Source organism: Sciurus carolinensis, chromosome 14 (assembly GCF_902686445.1).
Source record: "Sciurus carolinensis chromosome 14, mSciCar1.2, whole genome shotgun sequence".
NCBI lineage: Eukaryota > Metazoa > Chordata > Mammalia > Rodentia > Sciuridae > Sciurus > Sciurus carolinensis.
In genome coordinates this window covers 67733170-67753530 of record NC_062226.1, presented here as the reverse complement: position 1 = coordinate 67753530, position 20361 = coordinate 67733170, and the positions used below count along the sequence as shown (strand labels likewise).

The 20361-nt window shown below is 38.3% G+C and overlaps 1 protein-coding gene across 7 annotated transcripts in view; it reads left to right on the top strand.

Moving 5' to 3' along the window:
- Smarca2 (SWI/SNF related, matrix associated, actin dependent regulator of chromatin, subfamily a, member 2) overlaps nt 1–20361 on the top strand; it is a 164217-nt gene that overhangs the window by 26781 nt on the left and 117075 nt on the right. For all 7 annotated transcript variants that reach the window (XM_047525129.1, XM_047525132.1, XM_047525131.1 and 4 more), the window contains 5 exons: nt 6178–6436; nt 12588–12714; nt 14613–14786; nt 16205–16378; nt 18764–18934. In XM_047525129.1, the coding sequence (XP_047381085.1) occupies nt 6178–6436; nt 12588–12714; nt 14613–14786; nt 16205–16378; nt 18764–18934 (905 nt within the window). The remainder of the gene's footprint in view (nt 1–6177; nt 6437–12587; nt 12715–14612; nt 14787–16204; nt 16379–18763; nt 18935–20361) is intronic.

Below are 20361 nucleotides of genomic sequence, written 5' to 3'. Positions count from 1 at the left end.
CCAGAATTCAAATAATGATAATTGCTGGTGAGAAAATAGGGGGAAAAGGTACTCTTTTACATTGTTGGTAGGAATGCAAATTAGTACACACACTTCAGAAAGCAGTGTGGAGATTCTTCAAAGACTAGGAATGGAACCACCATATAACCCAGCTGTCCCTCTTCTTGGTATTTATTCAAATAAATAAATATCACTACAGTGATATATACTTACCAATGTTAATAGCAGCACAGTTCATAATAATCAAGTTATAGAACTAGTTTAGGCACCCATCAATAGATGATGGTTAGAGAAATTGTTGTATATGTATGCAATGGAATTCCACTCAACCATGAAGAAGAATGAAATTATGGCATTTGCTGGTGAATGGATGGAAATGGACAACATCATGCTAAGTGAAATAAGTCAGAAAGTCAGGGGTCAATTTTTTTTTTTTTTTAAGTGCAGAAACTAGAGAGAAAAAGGAATGAAAAAGGAGATCTTGCAAAAATTGAAGGGAGATCAGTAGAGTAGAAGCAGGGGACCTAGCAAGAGGGAGAAGGGGAGGGAAAGGGAAAGAACTAAGGAATGAAGATGACAAATTGATGCTAGATGCATGTAAAAGTATTCAAGGCAACTGACTTTTAAAGAGCAAAGATGTATTGCTTTTTATCGAGATTTCTGTGTGGCTACCATGGAGCCATTTGGTAGGTAGAGGATTATATAAGACTTAACAGTAGGGACTAGATAGGTTGTGCAAGCAAATCATGCATAAAAAGGCAGTTTAAACCCTCACCAGGTCTTAAGACTGTGAAACCTCAGCTCTCAAGCTTGTGGCCAGATATAGGAGGAAAATAATATGTATGTGTGTGCGTAGCTTGTACCCACCGTGTGCCTGCTAGCTTACCCATGCCTTATTCTAGGTAAGGGACACTTTGCAGTGTTAACTCCCTGTGGAGGGAGAGTTGGGATCCAGATTCCAGCAGTCTGACTTGAGAACTCTTCTTGCCCCTTTCCTCTCCAGGCTCCTCCCTGGCAAACATTATCACCTCAAGGGAAAGAATCTCTAACCGAGTGTGAGTACCAGATTGCAAGCGTTTTGCTCCTGTGTGTAAAGAGCGGAGCATCTCAGTTTCTTTATAGAGCCTTTTTACTCTTGCTCCAGTGTCGACAAAATTGGTCATCTTTAACTTCCGCACCTTGGTATATGACAGTCTTAACTAACAGGTTTCAAGCAGAGGCCAGCTGGTCTCAACCAGATGGCTAATGACTTGAAGGAAAGAAGGGAGCAAAACAGGAACTTCCCAAAAGGTGGTGACCTGGGACCTTGTCTCATGGGCATAATGTGTGCAGCTTGTCCTGGGGTGTTACCTTGTCACAGGCCTCCACAAGCACTGGTGGTTTAAAAATGACCTAGACTTAGTAAGAAGACATGCCAAAGTGTTAAGAATGTAGGAAACTGAATTACTCACTTGAGAAACATTTTCATCCAAGGTTAAAATAATGGGACTGAATGAAGTAGTAAAATTTAAAGGATGAAGTTTTCAGTTATCTGGGCACATGTATTTAATCAATACTTCATGTTCTAATAAACCCAACTATGCTTGCATTTTCTGGATCATTTTCAGAAATGAGGGATTTTTTTTTTTTAAATACCCCCTTCCAATACCTATGTCTTCCCTTATCAGATCTCTGTCATTAGAGGAACTTCATTTTATTACTCACTGTTCATATCTTTTGTATTTTCCGAAGTCAGGGTTCATTAGAAATGGACATATTTGGAAAGATAGGGTTTTATGGCAGAGGGGACAAGGAAGCCATGGGTGAAAGAAGAAAAGAAGATCCTGCCACTCTTAGGAGCTTCCATCCGACACCTTTGTAGAACTTGCCCACAAATCTGATTACATAAGGAGAACTTACTATCTTACTTTCATAGTAAAATAAACTTTCTTGACAAAGGCATCGTTTTAGATTGGCGATTAGGGTAAGTCAAAATAAGGCCAGATTTCTAAAAGTTAACATTACACTATGTATTGTCTATCTCCCTTTTTAAAATAAAGTAAGTATAATTGCTTATAAACATCCCAGTTAATATTTCAGGAAAAATTAAAGTATAATATGTCCACTCATCAGGAGGCAGTTGTGTTTCCATTTTCTTTCCTTCCATTTCCCAGCCTTACTTGTGGGTGAAGAGGATGCTTTGGGCTGGGGTGTTCTGCCTCAAACCTGTTCCAAAGTTAGGATTTACCAAAAGTGGCATCACACTGGCCGCCCCCAGGGAATTATGGCTCACCGGAAGGCACTGCACACCGAAGGCCTAACTCCCTGGTGGTTTCCCTGCGAGGCCTGGGCCACAGTTTCACTGGAATGCGTCCTTCTTGCTGTGGGCACCACACAAGTCTGACCCAGCCTTTTCATTTTGATTCACTCTTCTTTTTAGAGATTAAAGCAGATAAAAAAGGGAACTGAAAAAGTTTTGGTTTGGGGAAGATGAAGGGAGGGAACTTACGCTAGAAAATGAAAGTTTTTTTGTTCAGTTTTTTTTTCAGTGTTTGTCTCCACATACTTTTTTTTTTTTTATCTGAAATATTTCTTGGCATGATCCACTTAAATACTCTTCAATTCATTTATTTTTCCAACCTGTGGAAACCACTCGAATGTCTATGTAAGGCAGAGAATGGTTATTCATATCAATATCCTGTGTGCCAAGTGGGAGTTCAGAATGCACAGAAATTCTGTGCGTTTGAGACACGGATATTTTACTGAATTTGTTACCCTGTTAAAATCAGGCATGAAGAGATGGCATGTGTCTACTCAGGACCCCCCTTAGCAGTTCTGGGACCCCCTTTTGGACATTCAGGGCATGTCTCTACTTTGACTCCTAAGACAAGGACTGAAGGAGAAGTAGATAGCATTTTGTACCTCTGACAATTAAGCTTAAATTGTTTATATTGAAGAGGCTAAGAGATAAGCTAAAGAATGTAATTTGTCTTCCATTGGAAGATGTTAGGGAAAGTTCCTATCTACGTATGGGGTGGCCCACCAGTGTGTGGTGAAGAGCTGATTTCTGTGGATAGAGAGCAGACCCTCCATCAGGCAAATGAACTCTAAGCCACCTGAGGGACAGTCACCAAACCTAATGAATAGAAGTTACATTCTGGGAAGCAAACAGCATTTGGGTCCCTAGCCACTGTAATGGAAGTATTTATACAATCTGAGGGAGGAGAAAATAGACACATACAGTAAATGAACTTGAGGTGTTGAGTTAGGAAATGGAGTTTGCTTATAAGTGGCACTGATGGTAGATTAGCAGGAAGCACATATAAAACTGACTTGTCCAAGTTTTGTAATAAGTTGTATTAAACTGTAGAAACATTCTGAAATGTGCTATGGAAAAGAGTTGTCCAAAAGTTCCCTAAAGTCTTTCTTTTGCCAGGGAGTTTTTTGCTTTTTGTTTTTTGGTTTTTTTTGTAAAGCAGAGTACAGTAACTAAATTAGGCTCCTTTTTCTCCCTTTCCTGGGGGGTAATAAAGATGAGGGCTGAGTGTGTGGAAACATGGCTCACACCACTGCCCTGTAAGGGGCACATTATCATTTTCCCCATTCTGTAGATGAAGAAATTGAGGCACAGAGTGGTTAAGTAACTTGCTCAGGCTTACACAACCTGTTGGTGATGGAGCTCAGACAAAACTTAATCATTTCTTCTAGGGAGAAGAAATGCACGTTTTAAATGTGCCCTGCTTAGTGCATAGCAAGTTGTAGCACTTTTAAATTAGAGATTTGAGTTTGTAAGTTTATGTTTGAATTTCTGTTTCTCAATGTTAAGGGAGAGCCAACCAGACTAGAATGTCTTTATATTTAGCAATTGAGGAAGGCTAACCATATATTTGTCAGATTTAGTTTGGAGACACAGACTAAAAATAACTGGATACCTTTCTTTGATTAAGTACAGTTTTAAAAATAGTGACTTGAAAATACATCAAGAAGTCCTATGGGCTTCTGCATCAGTCTGTACAGACAGCAATGCAAGAGATGGGTGGCCAGAGTGAGTGAAGTGTGTAACCCTATTGTACTTTTAGGACTTCGTAAATTATTTGAACTTTAGAAGGAGAAAAAAAAAAAAACACTTTGAAAACTTAATTTAAAGTAATTATTGTGATATTATTAGTAAAACCCAAAGTTTCTTTATATTGAAGGCAATGATTTTTAAAGGATTTAAATATATTAAATTCACTGTTTAGTGTACTTAAACTATGGCTTCCAATATGTTTAAATGTATTAGCTTCTTGAGCTTATTAAAGAGATTCATAGGATCACAGGGAATTAAAATAAATGTTAGAAATCTGTTTCTCCTGTCATTTGACCAAATCCTACCTAAAGCAACCCAAATGAAAAATGTATCCCACTTTAAAGACCTCTAGGGGAAAAAATATTTTAAAATTCATCTCTATAACTCATTCCAGTACTTTAACAACCCTGAGATTTAATGTTTACAATTTGGTTTCTAATATATGGATGAAAGGAACTCTAAATAAGAAATTAGGAAGAGCTATGCATTGTGTAAAAGACCTTCCTTTCAGAAAAAAGAAAATACTTAGCTGGGGGTGGGAGCCTTCATTATGATAGTATATACCGGAAATTTAAAATACTTGAAATAAAAAAATAAAATAAAAAATGTACCCTCCCACCCAAGAATATTTTCTTCTGTCCCTAGAACCAGGGCTACAAATTACCTTGAGATGAAAGGTTATCTGGCTTTCTATCTTTTGACAAGTTTTGCCTAATTTCAGAAGGAGGGGAAAGAAAGACTAATAACACACACTCACATACACAGGAGCACAGATGAACACAGATGATACAGACTGTAGTTTCCTAAGCAGTTTGTTGTAATTCTTCACATTCCTCCTGTCAAAATGTTTGCTTATAGCTTTCTTTGCATTGTCATTGAAGCCCATTTCTAAGTGGTGTTTGTTGGAAATTGAATAAATGTGTTCCATTTTTCATAATGTACGTCTTTGTATGGTTAATTATTAAGCCATTCTGAAGTCTATAGACTATTTTTTGTTACTACTTAATAACTTCTTTTTTTCTTAGAAGGGATATAAGCTTGGAAGAATGCCTATTAGTAACTTTAACTTCTGCTTACTAAATTTTTTTATATTTACTAACTTATCTGGTAGCATCACTAATCTTATTTATATTATCTTATAATTTTAAGTTCACTAAAATTTCTAGGAGGAGGGATGGAGCACTTCTTATTTAGATCTGTACGTAGCAATTAATTTAAAGTTATGAAATTTAATGTGGAAAATTTAGCTTCTTAAATGCATTTTGATAAGCTTAAAGATTATATGTCATTTTCTTGCGATAACATGAGAAAAATGCCCTCGTGAATCTTAATTATTTGCGAATTTTTATCAGGTGAAATAAACAGATCTCCACCCCCAATTTGGAATGTTTTTAGAAATATTTTCTAATACATAGAAAAAAAATTAAGTTCCTGAGATTTACTGACGAAGCCTGAAATATGCTTTAAAGGCCACTAAGGAAAAATGTGAGACTCTTTTAGCTCACATCAGAAGACCCACAAGTTCCTTGCTTGCCCCTTAGGTTGGGTCTGAGGCCTGTAATAAAAGGGGCTGCAGCGGATCACATCCAAATTGTATCTCCTTGTTGTGTATCTCTCTTACATCTCTGAAATTTGAATGCATCTGTAATTCCTTTTTAAAAGCCCATTGTAGGGGCTGAGGCTGTAGCTCAGTGGAAGAATGCTTGCCTAGCACATGTGAGGCACTGCATCTGATCTTCAGCAGGGCATTAAAATAAATAAAATAAAGGCATGCTGTCTATCTACAACTACAAACAAAAAATTTAAAGAAAAAGTCTAGTGTAGCACTGCATTAAAAGCTAGCCTGTTATATTCTTAATTTATTACCTAGGAATCATTTTTGGACCTTTTTCACCAATGTTAGTGAGTACCAATTTCTTACTGGGATAGATGCCAGATTTTTTTTTTCTTCTCCCTTTTCCTGCTTCCCTTTCCTCCTGTCCCCTTCCTCTTTCCTACCCTCCTTTTGTCTTCTTGCCCTTTAAGTGTTTTAAGATGCTTGATGGTCTCATCTCAGGTCCCCAGGGACAGGCGTGTGGCTGGTGGGCAGTGCCCTGCCCGCCCTGCCCATGTCACTCTTGTCCCTGCAGGCCCGGGGCCCGAGCTGCTGAGTGGCCCCAGCACCCCGCAGAAGCTGCCGGTGCCCGCGCCCAGCGGCCGGCCCTCGCCTGCACCCCCTGCAGCCGCGCAGCAGCCCGCGGCCGCAGTGCCCGGGCCCTCCGTGCCACAGCCCACCCCAGGGCAGCCCTCGCCCATCCTGCAGCTGCAGCAGAAGCAGAGCCGAATCAGCCCCATCCAGAAACCGCAAGGCCTGGACCCCGTGGAGATCCTGCAAGAAAGGGAATACAGGTACTCCCCTGCCTGGGAGGGATGGAGCCATAGGACTGGCAAGCAGCACCACGTCCAGGGGTTGAGGTGCCTCCTAAGGCTGTGGTCATTCTGTTATGGGACAGGGGAAGAGCCAAAAGGAAACTTTGGAGGCAGAAACTCATGCCATGAAAATGGTTTCAGAACAAAGTTGTGGAGAAGAGTTCTTTGCCATTGCCCAGGCTCTATGGAGGCTCTGGGTTGGCTGGACTGTGGTTTTGCTTATCCGCCCCTATGCATGACAGGTGCTGGGATGTGAAGATCAAAAGCCCAAGGACATGGTCATCTCATCCTTGGGTTATTCAGTGCGTCCTCCTTGTTTATCAGTTTGTGCACTTGAATGTCTATGAGATGATCAGATGTTGAGTATGCTGTGTTGGGGTGACCTTCAGATTAGTGGCATCTTCTTGTGATACTAAAGTATACTTTGGTAGCTTCGTATAATATATTCTTTGTTTTAAATCACACATGTTTTGGTCTATTGCTTGGTAAACCCGATGTAAGTATCTTCAGGTGGAGTCCTTATTTAAAATGTTACTCCAGAAACTTGATTTTCACTTGATTTGGCACTTTTATCCAAAATTGGGTGTTGGCAAACTTTTTCTATAAAAGGACCAGACAGAAAATAATTTATGCTTTGCAGAGCCTTACCTCTCAGACACAAATACTTAGCTCTGCCCTTTTTGCACAAAACACCCATGCAATAATTGGCTTCGTCTCAATAAAACTTTATTTTAAGAACACACTGTGAACAGGATTTTACCTGCAGGCTATATTGCAGACCCCTCATGTAAATGGTTAATGTCAACCATTTAGTACTGAGTCAAGATAAAACCAGGCAAAGACTGTGGATCCTGGAGTTTTACAGGAAGTACGCTATTGTCAACTAGCTATATAACCTCGACTACATCCCTTTTCTATGACTCAGTGTCTTCATACGTTAAAAGAAGGTATTATGGTATTTCCCATAGAGTTGGGAAGATAGAATGGCATAGAAGCATATCTAATAATATGTAAATAATAGCTAGTATTATTTCCCCAATATTATTTAATTTTAAAGAAAATTGGCATTTAAATTTTTAGATAATGTTACTATACAATGTTTAGATTCCCCTTTAAAACATTACCTTAATCTTTATTAACAAGCACATGACATTACTTGTTATTAGACTAAAATATAGTCAGTGTTGAGGGTTATTCTGAAATAATCATAGTAACTGGCATTAGATGTGTATAGCTTTTGGGCAGAGAAGTATAACTTTAATCTCTCATTACTCTCATCAGCTAAGAGCCTTTAAGTTGCAGTTTTCAATATTTCACATATACCTAGAGTGCTAGATACTCACCATCAAACAATATTTCAAAGTTACTATGTGGATTCAATTGGGTGAATAGTTGTTTTGTGGTACAGGTCATATACTAGCCCATCCAACGCAGGAGAACTGTCTTCATGTGTAGTACTTTCTTTATGTTAAGTACTAAAGTATTGAAAAGTTAGTAATAGGGTAAAGAGGCATTGTGAAGTTACTCTAAATTTTGGATTCCCTAAGAACTAACGTTCTTTTTTCTACCCTGAAGGTATAAAACTGCTGGTACCATTGTTAAACCATGAGTTGCCCTCATAAGACACTTTCTACCTAGAAATTTTGTGTAATATCTGGCCTTTCCTCTTAGCCTGTTTCTTGTGTGTGTGTGTGCGTGTGCATGTGTGTTGTTACTATTTGTTTTGCTGATTCCTAAATTTTCTATATTATTTTCACCAGAATTTTAATTGCAGGGCTATCTTATAATGAACTCATTTCAGTGCCTTTCTTTTGAAGTGTGATCTTAATGGATGGTCTTCCAATGTGCAGTATTAAGTAGTACTGTTTAGTGTATTCTAATATGAAGAGCTTTTATCCTCCAACCCCATATTAGTAAAAAAAATTATATCTATCAGTTCCTTTTAAATTATACACATTGTAGAATGTGGTAGAATGGCTATTTTTCATGTTATCATTATTATTTAATATCTCCTCTTTTGTAAAAACTGTGTGACTTTAGAAATCATTCATCTCAACAACCTTGGCTCTAAAAACCTGGTGGGCCTGAATTTTTCCGTGGCCTTCTGGAGAAGCAGCATAGGTTTCTAGTGGTGGTATTGCAGGGCTACGTCTTATCTTTGTTAGTTATAGAGCAGTAGTTGCTTTTTGCCTATATGAAGATAAATTGTTCAGCTGCAGAGATAATCTATTAAAAGGGTTATATTAAGACCCTTAGATACTTATTTAAGACAGTCAAAAACCTCTTCTCTTTTGATCCTCTATAATAGAATGACTTACTAGCCTTCAGCCGGATTATGGGAAGGATACAGTGCATCTTTATCATCTGGCAAAAGATTTGAACAACGTCTTGAAAAATGTCTTTTACACTTTGATAAACTTTGAGCGAAAATCATCTGTCAGAAGTTCTTTAACAGATGTTAATTTCTTTGGCCCTTATAATATCACTTACCTTGTCTGTGAAAACTGCAAGGATATTACGAGAACTTACTCTTTTTTTTTTTTTTTAACTTTTAAGTCAGTTGACTGGCTTTTCCTTGTTCATCATAAAATCAGAATTTTGACAAATTGACCTTTTTTATTCCGTCGTAGCATAAATAAGTTTCTGCATGTGAACACTTTGCCTCAGATCTGTACAAGCTCTCTAGTTAAGACATTTTTCCCCTTTTAAATTGGATCCTTTCTTTTTTGATGGAACTTTATTGCTTCTCTCTGTAGTTAGTGTCAGGGAGAGATTTCTACCCGCGGCTCCCACCCCACTTTGGCATACTTCCTTTGCCGTCTCATTACACCCAAGTTCATTTCCTTCCATTTAGCATGAGATGTCTGAACAAAAGTACTTCAGGAGTTGTCGCGTTGGCATGTAAACTAATTCCACAAATGTTTGCATGGGAAATGTATTTCACAGTCGAAGGGGTTTATTTGGGAAGGGTATCTTTGAATATATCAGCCCTGTGTGGAATGGAGTCAGAATTCAGTGTGGAAACAGCCTGCTTGTTTCGGGAGCAGGCATGGACTTCCTACCTGTGGTATTTTTGGTCTTGCCCTTGTCTCCATTGCAACCCTTGAAAATTCCTTCTCAAAAATTACCAACAGCCGCTTTACCAGCAGAGTTACAAAAAGTCATACACATGCTCTCTCTCTCTCTTTTTAAAGTGTCACTCAGCTCCTTGAAGGAACAAAATGTACCAGTGTCATTTTCTGTTCAAATAACTCTCCTACAGGAATCATAAACTTCTCCTCTGGACCTGAACAAATATCTGTTGCCTTTAATGGAACTCTTTTTCTTGCCAGAACAGTAACCCCTCTTGATTTACTGTTCATCTGTATGAAAAACCTGAGTGACCTAATTCTGCTTCAATTTTCTGTACTCGTGAGGACACTAAATGAGTCTCCCGCAGTCATGCAGTATTACATCTTGCTGTTGTTTCGGGAAGTTCAGAATCCTGAATCTCTTTATCAGACTACCTGCCGAATCCTACTGATGGGAAGATGAAATTGTCTGGAGAGGAGCATTATTTAAAATGAACATTTCTATTAAGCATAACAACAACAAAGATATAATTTTCTATGTTAAAGAAGCCCCTCCAGTACCTTTGCTACCTACCCCCCACATGCTGAATCGCATGCATATCATTTCGCTGGGAAGGCTTCCTTGCCTTTTCCAGAGTTTGTACTTTGTACATCTTGCTTCCCTTTCATAAAAGAGAGGTGTTTCTGTGCTGGGGACTGAGATTCACTAACAAATCCCTAAACCCTTCAGAGAAGCAGTCATCACAGGGAGAAGGAAGTGTACCTCCAGTTCCCACCTGCTCCAGTGCCTCAGGCACCCACACCCATTGCTGCAAACTCCCACTCCCACCTCCTCCTTTCCCCTCCCCCTCCTCACTGCCCTCTGCAGTCAGTTCAGTGAGGTTTAAGCTCAGCACCATCAGCCAGTTGTCCTGTGATGAGGTTATTTGTTTAGTCCTAGTTTCATAGTCTTTCAGAAGAGTAAGGAAAAGGCAGCTATTTCCTCCAATTTAGCACCGGCCTTACTTTGTCCAAAAGAATGAACCAGAATGTAAGGGGGTAGTTTGAGTTCTAGGTTATTCAAGTACAGAAGGCCTACCACAAATCTAGAACCAAGAAAGCAGGATAGCCAGATTGTTGGCAGTCATCTCACCCTACTACAATATCTGATTTTCTTTTCTTATGGGCATAATCATAAGACCATAAAGTTGTTTCAAAGGTAAAATTATATTTTACATTTTTCCCCTAATGGATTTTCCTCCTAATGATCTGAGTATTAAGATATATCATCTGTTGCTGTATTTGGAGAATTGGAGCTATGTGTATGGTTAATAAAATGAATTGGATAAATGAATTTGATGTTTGTTTCATATAGTAAAAATAAAAAAAACATGATAATAACCCCACGATCATCACTGTTGGGATGTGGGGAAAATTTGAGAGTTTGAATAATTTTTCCAAAGATGTAAAATGGTAAAATCTTGTTGTTGTTTGAACTAACAAATTTTTAGTCTGCTGGATATTTAGACCATTTAAAAGTGCTATTATTTACGTTGGTGTTCTTAGGTAAATTAACAGCTAGGTAACAATGATAATATTAACATGATGGTGATAAATTCTTCAGCAAATCAGAATCAGTGGTGAGTGTACCAAATAAAATAGGAATCTGTCATCTATATTATTTGTAGTGAAGTCAGTGGAAAATGAATCATTTCTCTTTTAATCATTCTTAAATGTTTGAAAAGGATGGCATTTTAATAGAATCCTTAGTTTCCAACTTTTATAGTGGAGTTCTGGGAAAGTTCTCAGAAAGTGTATTTTAATGATTTATTTTATTTATTATCGCAGTGGTTTTGGTATCAGGTAAACGAGGGTTTCAATTTTGGTTCCTGCATTTACTAGCTCTATGATGTCTACATGTCTTTTTATTATCATCAGCAAAATGTGACCATTATAGTATTCACATTATGGGATGAGTGTGTGTGTGTGTGTGTGTGTGTGCTTTCGCTCGCTTGTGCGTGTGTGCATGTGCACATGTGCATACATGTGTGCTTGTGTGTGTGTACATGTGCTTGTGTTGGTGTATGTGAGAGAGATAATTAAATAAAATCATCCATTAAATGCAGTTAGTAGAGTTAATATTTATTTGGTTAACTCACTTCCTCTTTTATTACTATTTTTGTAGAAATCTAATCCAACACAGTTTTGCCCCCAATTTAGGGGTCAAATACATTTAAATGGTACATAATTATGTATAAGAATAGAATTTAAAACCAGTATGTGTGTGTGTGTAGCAATAATGGTATTCCAAAGGAATGCAGAGAGATAGTCTTATATTTTTCTTCTGCCTTTATTGTGAGCAAGTACCTGCAGTTATATTTTTGATGGTGTCTAAAATGAGACTCTCCAGCATCCTTTTCTAGAAACTCTTAGATTTTAACTGCTATTTACTGATGTCCCTGATATTTGAAAAATGCCTAATTTGTCTTCTTTTCTCAAGCAAGCCCTCTGCACAGAGGAAGTGGTTGTGACTGGCAAGGCTCTCTGAATGTTTGGGGTTGGCTGGTTTCTGTGGCCTCAGTTCCTACTGCTCTTGCCCGCTCTGCTTTAGCTGCTGTTTTCATCAGAGTCTTGGCAAGGAGTGCAAATGGCCTGGTTGCCTTAGGACCGAACTGGAGGTTAGAAAGAAAACTCTGGTCTCAGCTGTGCACTCTGTCTGGCTAGGAATTAGGGAACAAGTCAGATTTTTCTGCCTCTGATTTTCTGTCTGTTAAGAGTGAGCAAGAACATTTGATTTTTTTTTTCCCCTAGATGAAGCATGAGCCTTCTTTCTGTGTGTTAGAGAGAAGTTATGTAGAGAGTCAGAGTGTTAGGTAACATATTGCACCTGTCTGTATTAATTCAAAGGTAGCTTTTCTCAGCTTAACATCAAAAAGTGTAGTTGGGTGTCAGAAATTGACTGTCAGTAACTGGAATGTTTTGCCATGAACTTGAACTGAGGTTATTGTCGATCATTGAAGACTAAATCGTAATGTATGTTTCTATCTCCCTCCTCCCCCCATTTTATTATTTCCTTTCAGACTTCAGGCTCGCATAGCTCATAGGATACAAGAACTGGAAAATCTGCCTGGCTCTTTGCCACCTGATTTACGAACCAAAGCAACCGTGGAACTGAAAGCACTTCGGTTGCTCAATTTTCAACGTCAGGTAATACCTTTTCCCCAATGAATCTGAAACATAGGAAATAAATGTAATTGTTCCTAAAGGGTGATCCAAGTGTTTCCTTTAGTCTCTTCAATGTTGTTATAAAGACATAAGCTTAGCAAATTAGCATATCTTTTAGACCAACTGAGTATAGCTAAAAGTAATGAAGACAAACTGTTTATTACGCTTTTTCTCTTCTGCACATCAGAAACATTTTTCCCCTGGACTCTGGTTCACAAAATCAGAGTTTTGGAATTTTGTTTCTGTGGATGAAAAACTTGGAGAACAATTAGGGTTAGCTGATGTTTGCCTTGTTGGTGCCAAGGAAAAATGAGGAGATGGTAGATCAGAGCTTCTTGGTAAGCACAAAAGTAAAACACTACCATGACTGCGAAAATAATTTTTAAAAATATGATAGTCTTTCTACTATATAACTTATTACTCATAGAAGTACATGAAACAGTGTCCTGTAACTTGATTGCACATTCAAAATCTAACTTTGGGGCACTTGAACCCACATTGACTAATCAACAAGCTGTTATCTGGTCTTGTTATGATTCTTAGTAGTTGCTTATTAAAACCTAGCATAATGATCTGTTTTCTGATTTCCAGATGAGTAGAAAACTTGTGAAATGAGGTGGAACTAATTTTTACTTTGATGAGTTTTGCCATGTTGACCCAAAAGGTGCAGGTCTCCCTGTCTACAGATTTGCCTGATGTAGTCAAAGGGGATAAAGAACTTTTCATTATCAGTCAGATGCATTTGTTTTATTGAAGTCCAGGACATGCAAAATGAAATATTAATAAATAAATGTAGTTTGGAAGTAGCGAGTTGCATGATTTGGTCTGTTGGAGGATGTGACTAAAATCCTAAGACGACTTCAAGGGCTATTGTCATGTGAACTTGGGTATACATTTGACTTATAGGTTGTCATATCACAGAAAGGCATCAGTGGCTAGGTGCTACTTGGCTATAGATTTGATTTCAGTTTAAATTAAAGGAGAAAAATTTCCAATTTCCTTTTACTTCTTATAGGTGACTTCATAATATGAATTAATAAAAGTGATAAAATTTTATTAAACAAATATTAACTAAATATATTTTCAGGAACAAGCTTAGATTCAAATTAGCCTCACTTTGCTGGACTCTTACTGGTATCTGAGTTTTGTTTGATAAGTATTGAAAAATCTGTCATCTATAAAGTTTCCCAATTACTTTAACTGTAATTGATGCTAATTTCAGATTCAATTGAATGATTATTGTAACGTGTGCTCCCACGTCCCCTTTCCCTGCTGCCATATAACATGCAATATGATCACCTACAGAAAGTTCATAATATAGTATAAAATTTAAATATTTTGCAAAGAATGTTATTTTTGAGTGGAGGAATGGAAGACCAATATTTTGCATCATTTATCTGAGGTTATGAATTCACATTGTGTGAATACCTACCGCTTCCTTATGACATGAATAGAAAGCACCTCTTTTATTCTTTTTTGCATATCATGATTAAAGGTAATCTTTAAACACATGAGAGTGTTAGTATGACATTTAAAACAAAGTAGAAATTTTAAAGCTTATTAACTAATTAACATCCTTAGATTAATTAAAGAGAATGAATTAATTTATTTTGAAGTCAGGACAACATCCATATTTTTTTCTTTTTACTGTGATACTACTATAATTGTTTTTTATCTGAACTATTTGGAGAGAAAATTTATACCATCTTTGAAAATACCATGTAAATCTGACATGCTTTTAGTTCCTTCATTTAGTTTAAGCCAACTGTGACTGAGAAACTTTAAGTAGTTGTGTTCCATTAAATAGAAATGAGAGAAGGTCAGGGCTCAGGAATCCAGCTTCTGTTCGGGAGACTGTCTAACTGCTCTCCTCTTGACAGCTGAGACAGGAGGTGGTGGCCTGCATGCGCAGGGACACCACCCTGGAGACGGCTCTCAACTCCAAAGCATACAAAAGGAGCAAGCGCCAGACTCTGCGAGAAGCCCGTATGACTGAGAAGTTAGAGAAGCAACAGAAGATCGAGCAGGAGAGGAAGCGCCGGCAGAAACACCAGGTCCTTAGAACTGGGCTTTGCTTGAACAGAGGTGTCTGATGGGGTCATTGGGCAGGGTTAGAGTGACTGCAGCTATGTCCCTTTCAGGTGGTGGGGGAATTATAAAACAGAATGACCTCTTAGAATTTTACATAGTTCAACTACATCATTTTTATAGACCAGAACACTAAGGCCCAGAGAGATATATGAGTGGCCTGCCTGAGATCACACAATTGGTCAGCAGCAGAATGAGGTTTAGGACCTAGCTTTTTTGAATTGCTGTCAAATATTGTCAGTTGAGGCTGCTGTAACAAAATACCAGAAACTGACTGGATTATAAACAACAGAAATTCACTTCTCACAGTTCTGGATACAAGGTCAGCATGCCAGCATGGTCAGGTTCTGGTGAGGACCCTCTTCTGATTTGCAAAGTGCAGATGTCACGTGGTAGGAAGAAAGCAAGAAAGCTCTCTGGGATTCCTTTATAAGGGCATTAATTCCATTCACAAAGGCCCCACTTCCTAATACCATCACATTGCAGGATTTCCACATATGAGTTGGGGGATGGGGACACAATCACAAACATTTAGTCCATAACAGGTGTCATAGTCATAGTTGTGGTCCCATGGAAAGCTGCCTAACAGGTGGGCATAGGTGGGATTCCCAAAACAAAATCCTGGGAAAAAACAACTTGGAAAAGGAAAGAAAAGGGCAAAAAGTTATTTTTATTAGAAGTATAAATATAGGATCCTGGACTCTTTGAGGGCCCAGTAGGAGATTTCTCAGGGGCAGATATTCAAAAACATTCCTTTGTAGGGGTTTGGAAATAGTTTGATACAGGATTTAATTTTGTTTTATAATCTTTTAATTTTGTTTATTTTCTTGTGCTTAATTTAGTGCCTTAGTATCCTTTTGAGAAAAATATTGAATTTTAGTATAAATAGGGTATATCTTTTCCCTCCTTTATTTAAAAAAATGAATACAAATTATATGTGGCATTTTCATTTCCTATAAGCTTATTTTGCATCACAGTTCTAAGGTTCTTAAGTTAGAGCAGAGGAAACATTACTTTTGTAACTTGATTTTTCACTGGAAGTACCAGGTCCCTCAGGTTTATTTTAGAGTGCATGAGCAACATGCTTTAAATTTTGTCATCACCAGTCTCCTCTGTCCTGGGTCTTCCCATGTTGAAGCAACCACACCCCAGAGATGGAGTTGGCTTCTCTTCCACAGGTATGCAATAACACAGTCCTGGAGAGGTGCTTTTTCCCACTGGCCCATAGACTGCCCCTCACCTGCAGAGGCTAGGGCACCTGTCCCAGAATAGATTCTAGTCTGAATTGTGTTATGTGTACACCAAGAGTCTTGGACTAAGTCGATACCTTGAGGTTGGGAAGTGGATCTCAGGCATCCTTTTCTCCCCCTTGTGAATCCTTTAGGAATACCTAAACAGTATTTTGCAACATGCAAAAGATTTTAAGGAATATCATCGTTCTGTGGCTGGGAAGATCCAGAAGCTTTCCAAAGCAGTGGCAACTTGGCATGCCAACACTGAAAGGGAGCAGAAGAAGGAGACAGAGCGGATCGAAAAGGAGAGGATGCGGAGACTGATGGTAAGGGGGCCCCTGCAGGAGCCCAGCAGGTGGCTAGGTTCACACCCCTCTGCACTGAGAATATGAAATAAGACAGGAGAAATGAAAGCTGCTTATCAAACATGTTAAAAAGTTTCTCTGGAGGATGGACTATGAGTGTCTTCTCTTTCCTATACATGCCATAGATCTGGGGCCATACCTGATGAATGTGGTGTTGTAACGTTGCTGTAGAGACTGTAGCTTCTCACTCACATAAAGGCAGGGACTGTGTTTTGCTGAAGTTTGATAACTAGATCTGGAAGAAGGGTAAATGCATTTCTTCCAAAAACATGACTTCTATGAGATGAATGGCTAAGTCCCTTTGTCCTTGTGTGTGTGCATGTGTGCGTGTGTGTGTGTGTGTGTGTGTGTACTATTGGAGGATCAAACCCAGGGCCTTGTACATGCTAAACAAGCTCTACCACTGAGTTACAGCCCTAGCCTGTACAAATGACCAAATTTTTTGGAATGAATAGTTTATTAAGTCATATCTTTGAATCTAAGAAGGTCCTGTTTTTGGAGCCTCTTGGTGTTTATCAGAAATTATTCTTTAACAGTGTAAAATGTGATTTTTAAGTTAATTTTGAGATGTTGCATTTTTGTGGCAGCTGCCTTATTCTCAAGGGCTATTCATGGATCATTACATGTACACTGTTAGTTTTTAGTGGATCTATAAACACTGAAGGGATAGCTTTATATCGTTGGAGTATTTGGTTTTATTGGCTATTTATTTCTGAAATTGGACAAAGCACACTGTGGATTTTAGAAAAGTGTGAGCAGTCTGTGCTGATGATAGGAGACCTGCAGGTCTCTCTAGGACATAATGCCTGAGTGGGTGAAGGTAAACCCTCAACCCATAGTTATGTACCGGGGAAATTCTAAGTGACACTATCTTCCTGGCTGGTGTTACAGTCTACATTTTATTTTCATTAATTGTTCTTGGATTCCGTAAAGTAAACACTATGTTTTAAAAGGGTTCCAGGTGTTCCTAAATCCTACAGTCATATCCTGCCTGCCTCTCCATTTTGGGTAGGGAGGGGACTGTCCAAGAGATTTCTCACTAGCTAGGGAGTCCATTTTATAGTAATTGGAGCAGTCAGCAGTCAAATTTGTCTGATTCAACTGAAGTGAAACTATATTAGAACTTCAGTAACAGATTGGTTTGACACTAATGATTAGGCATTTGCAAATCATTAATTTTTGCAATTAAATGATGGAATATACAGATAATAGAGAAACTGAAGTTTTTTATCACTCTTTCTTCAAGTGAGATCAACCATAACCAAAAGCAATTAGAGTTATAATAGCATTTGAGGTTCACGCTCATTCATGGGGCAGACAGCCGCCAGACTGAGTGATGAAGCTGCTGTCACTCGGGCAAATGCTGGAGTGACATCCTCGCACTGAAGACCCTAGTTTTTCTGTGATGCAGTTACCTCTTAAAAATTTTGTAGCCTGCTTCTTTTGTCTAGGCATCACGTGAGAAAAATATTTTAGAGTGTCCTTTAATTGGGATGTATAAAAAAGATTTCTCTCTAAATGGCTCAGAGTACATCAGAGTTTTATTCTGTTTAACCTCATAATGTTGCTTAATGGGAGGTGGAAGTGGAAATGATTGTATCTGTTTTATCGCTCAGCAGTACCAGACTTCAGGTGCTAAATGACTTGTCTCCAGTCACCTAGGCCCATAACACAGTGCAGATCTCTGACAAAAAATTCTCAACATTTGATCTTTTCTATTATCTGCAATGTTTCTAATGCCAAAAAAAAAGAGTTGTTTCTAAGTATAAGAAATTATTTGTTAAAAGCCTACCTGATTCCTTATCTTACTGAAATATTTATGAATGAAAGGATCTTATATCTGAATTTGCTTCAAAATAATCCAGTTTGGGATAAAGGGAAGGAGTTGGGGAAGGGTAGCAGAGGAACAGGAGTCACCATGAATTAATTTTTGTTGCTCGGTGTTAGTTATGTAAGAGATTGTACCATGCTATCCAGCTTTTATTATACTTAAAATTTTCTGAAATATGAAGTTAAAAATAGACTTCAGAGGGGAATTGTGAAATTTTAATTATTTTTGTATGGTTAAAGAAACAGAACAAAGAGCTGACTTCAACTGCGGATAGCACCACACACAGTGGGGCTTTGTACCCTGACTCTGCTGTGAACCCCACAGTCCCTGGACACAGGTGTTGCATGTCTGTGCATTTGTCTGGCCCCAGACTCTGTGTGATGGCTTGTGCAACCTGGCTCATCTAGTTTGTTCCACTCACCACCAGAGTTCAGTGTCAGCAGGCGAGAAGGGCATAAAATGGAGTTTTCAGCAAACATGTACCGTGAGTCATCACTCTCTCCTTTGCATGATAGGCTGAAGATGAAGAGGGCTATAGGAAACTGATTGATCAGAAGAAAGACCGGCGCTTAGCTTACCTTTTGCAGCAGACAGATGAATATGTGGCCAATCTGACCAACCTAGTTTGGGAGCATAAACAAGCACAAGCAGCCAAAGAGAAGAAGAAGAGGAGGAGGAAGAAGAAGGTGAGTGTCCTAGTGTTGATGACTGAGCCCCTGCTCTACAGGCAGGTACTAGGTTGAGTATTGCTCTTTATGAAGCACCACTTCCTATACTACTGGAAGGTTTGGATTATTGAATGGCAACAATTGCATAAATTGGCATGGCAGTAGACAAGGTATTGAAGATAAGGGTATGTTGAACAGGATGTACTCTGCCAAACTAATAGTCTCTATTTCCGTTGTTTAATACAGTATAATATTTTAAATTAAGCACATACAACTGATAGGAGGAATAAAAACAGAGATAAGTGTTTGCTTAAGTTTAATGCCTATGTGGTAGGAGACTACTGAGTTAAGAAACTGGAATGAAAATTAAGAAGAAAATGGAATATACAGATTGAAATAAGCCAAAGGAAGATGTATGAGATAGCTTTTAGGATACTTTTGGAACAAATTTCAGCCTATTTGGACCGATGATGATGACAAAATTGCTCATTCAGTTCTGCTGCCCTGGTGCTGCAGTAAGGTAAGTGTGCAGATAAAGGTTTTAGGTAGTTAGAGGGAAAAAAAATAGTCCTATGTAAAATATAACCTAATTATGATGAGAAATGATGGGTAACATTTAGAATCTCTGTTCTTCAGTTGTTACATCTCAATTCAGGAGTGACTTGCTGAGTATACACCTGTAAATTCAGCTTTCTTTAAAATTCAAATAGTCCAGTAACCTAGCTAGTTCTTGGTTGATGATCAACCCTCTATATCTGTGGATACAGCATCCATGAACTTAACCAACTTAGGATCAAAAATATTTTAAAAAATTCTGTCTTTTTTTTCTTGTCACTATTTCATAAACAATACAGTATAACAACTACTTACATAACACATTGGACAGGCATCTATGTAATCTAGAGATGATTTAAAGTATGTAGGAGGATATGTGTAGGTTACATGCATAATGCTCTGTCATTTTATACAAGAAACTTGAGCATCCTCAGAGGTTGGTGTCCACAGGAGTTCTGGAACAGATCCCCCATGGATGCTGAGGGATGACTGTATTTTGTTTTCATGATAAATTCTGATTAGGCCAGGAACAAACATCACCAGAAAGTCTTTGTCGGAATTGTGAAGATTGAGGGTTGGTAGCACTTAATCATTTATTCTCTACACTGAATAATTGAACAAAATGTTTTTCAAAAAATAATTAATTTCATGGCTCCTGAATTCGCATACCTGTTTCATAATTAAGGAGGAGGAATAAATGATTGAGAAGGTGCCTTCTCGACCCTGATTTCTTTAATGTAAAATAGCTTACCTTATTTTGAAGATGAACGAGGGATGACTCAGGGTTTGGATTTAGACATTTTGTTGGTGAGGAATACCTCATTTTCTTGTCAATGCAGCCTCAGAGACTTTGCAAAATTCCAGCTCCCAAATTTCTGACTTAAAAAGAC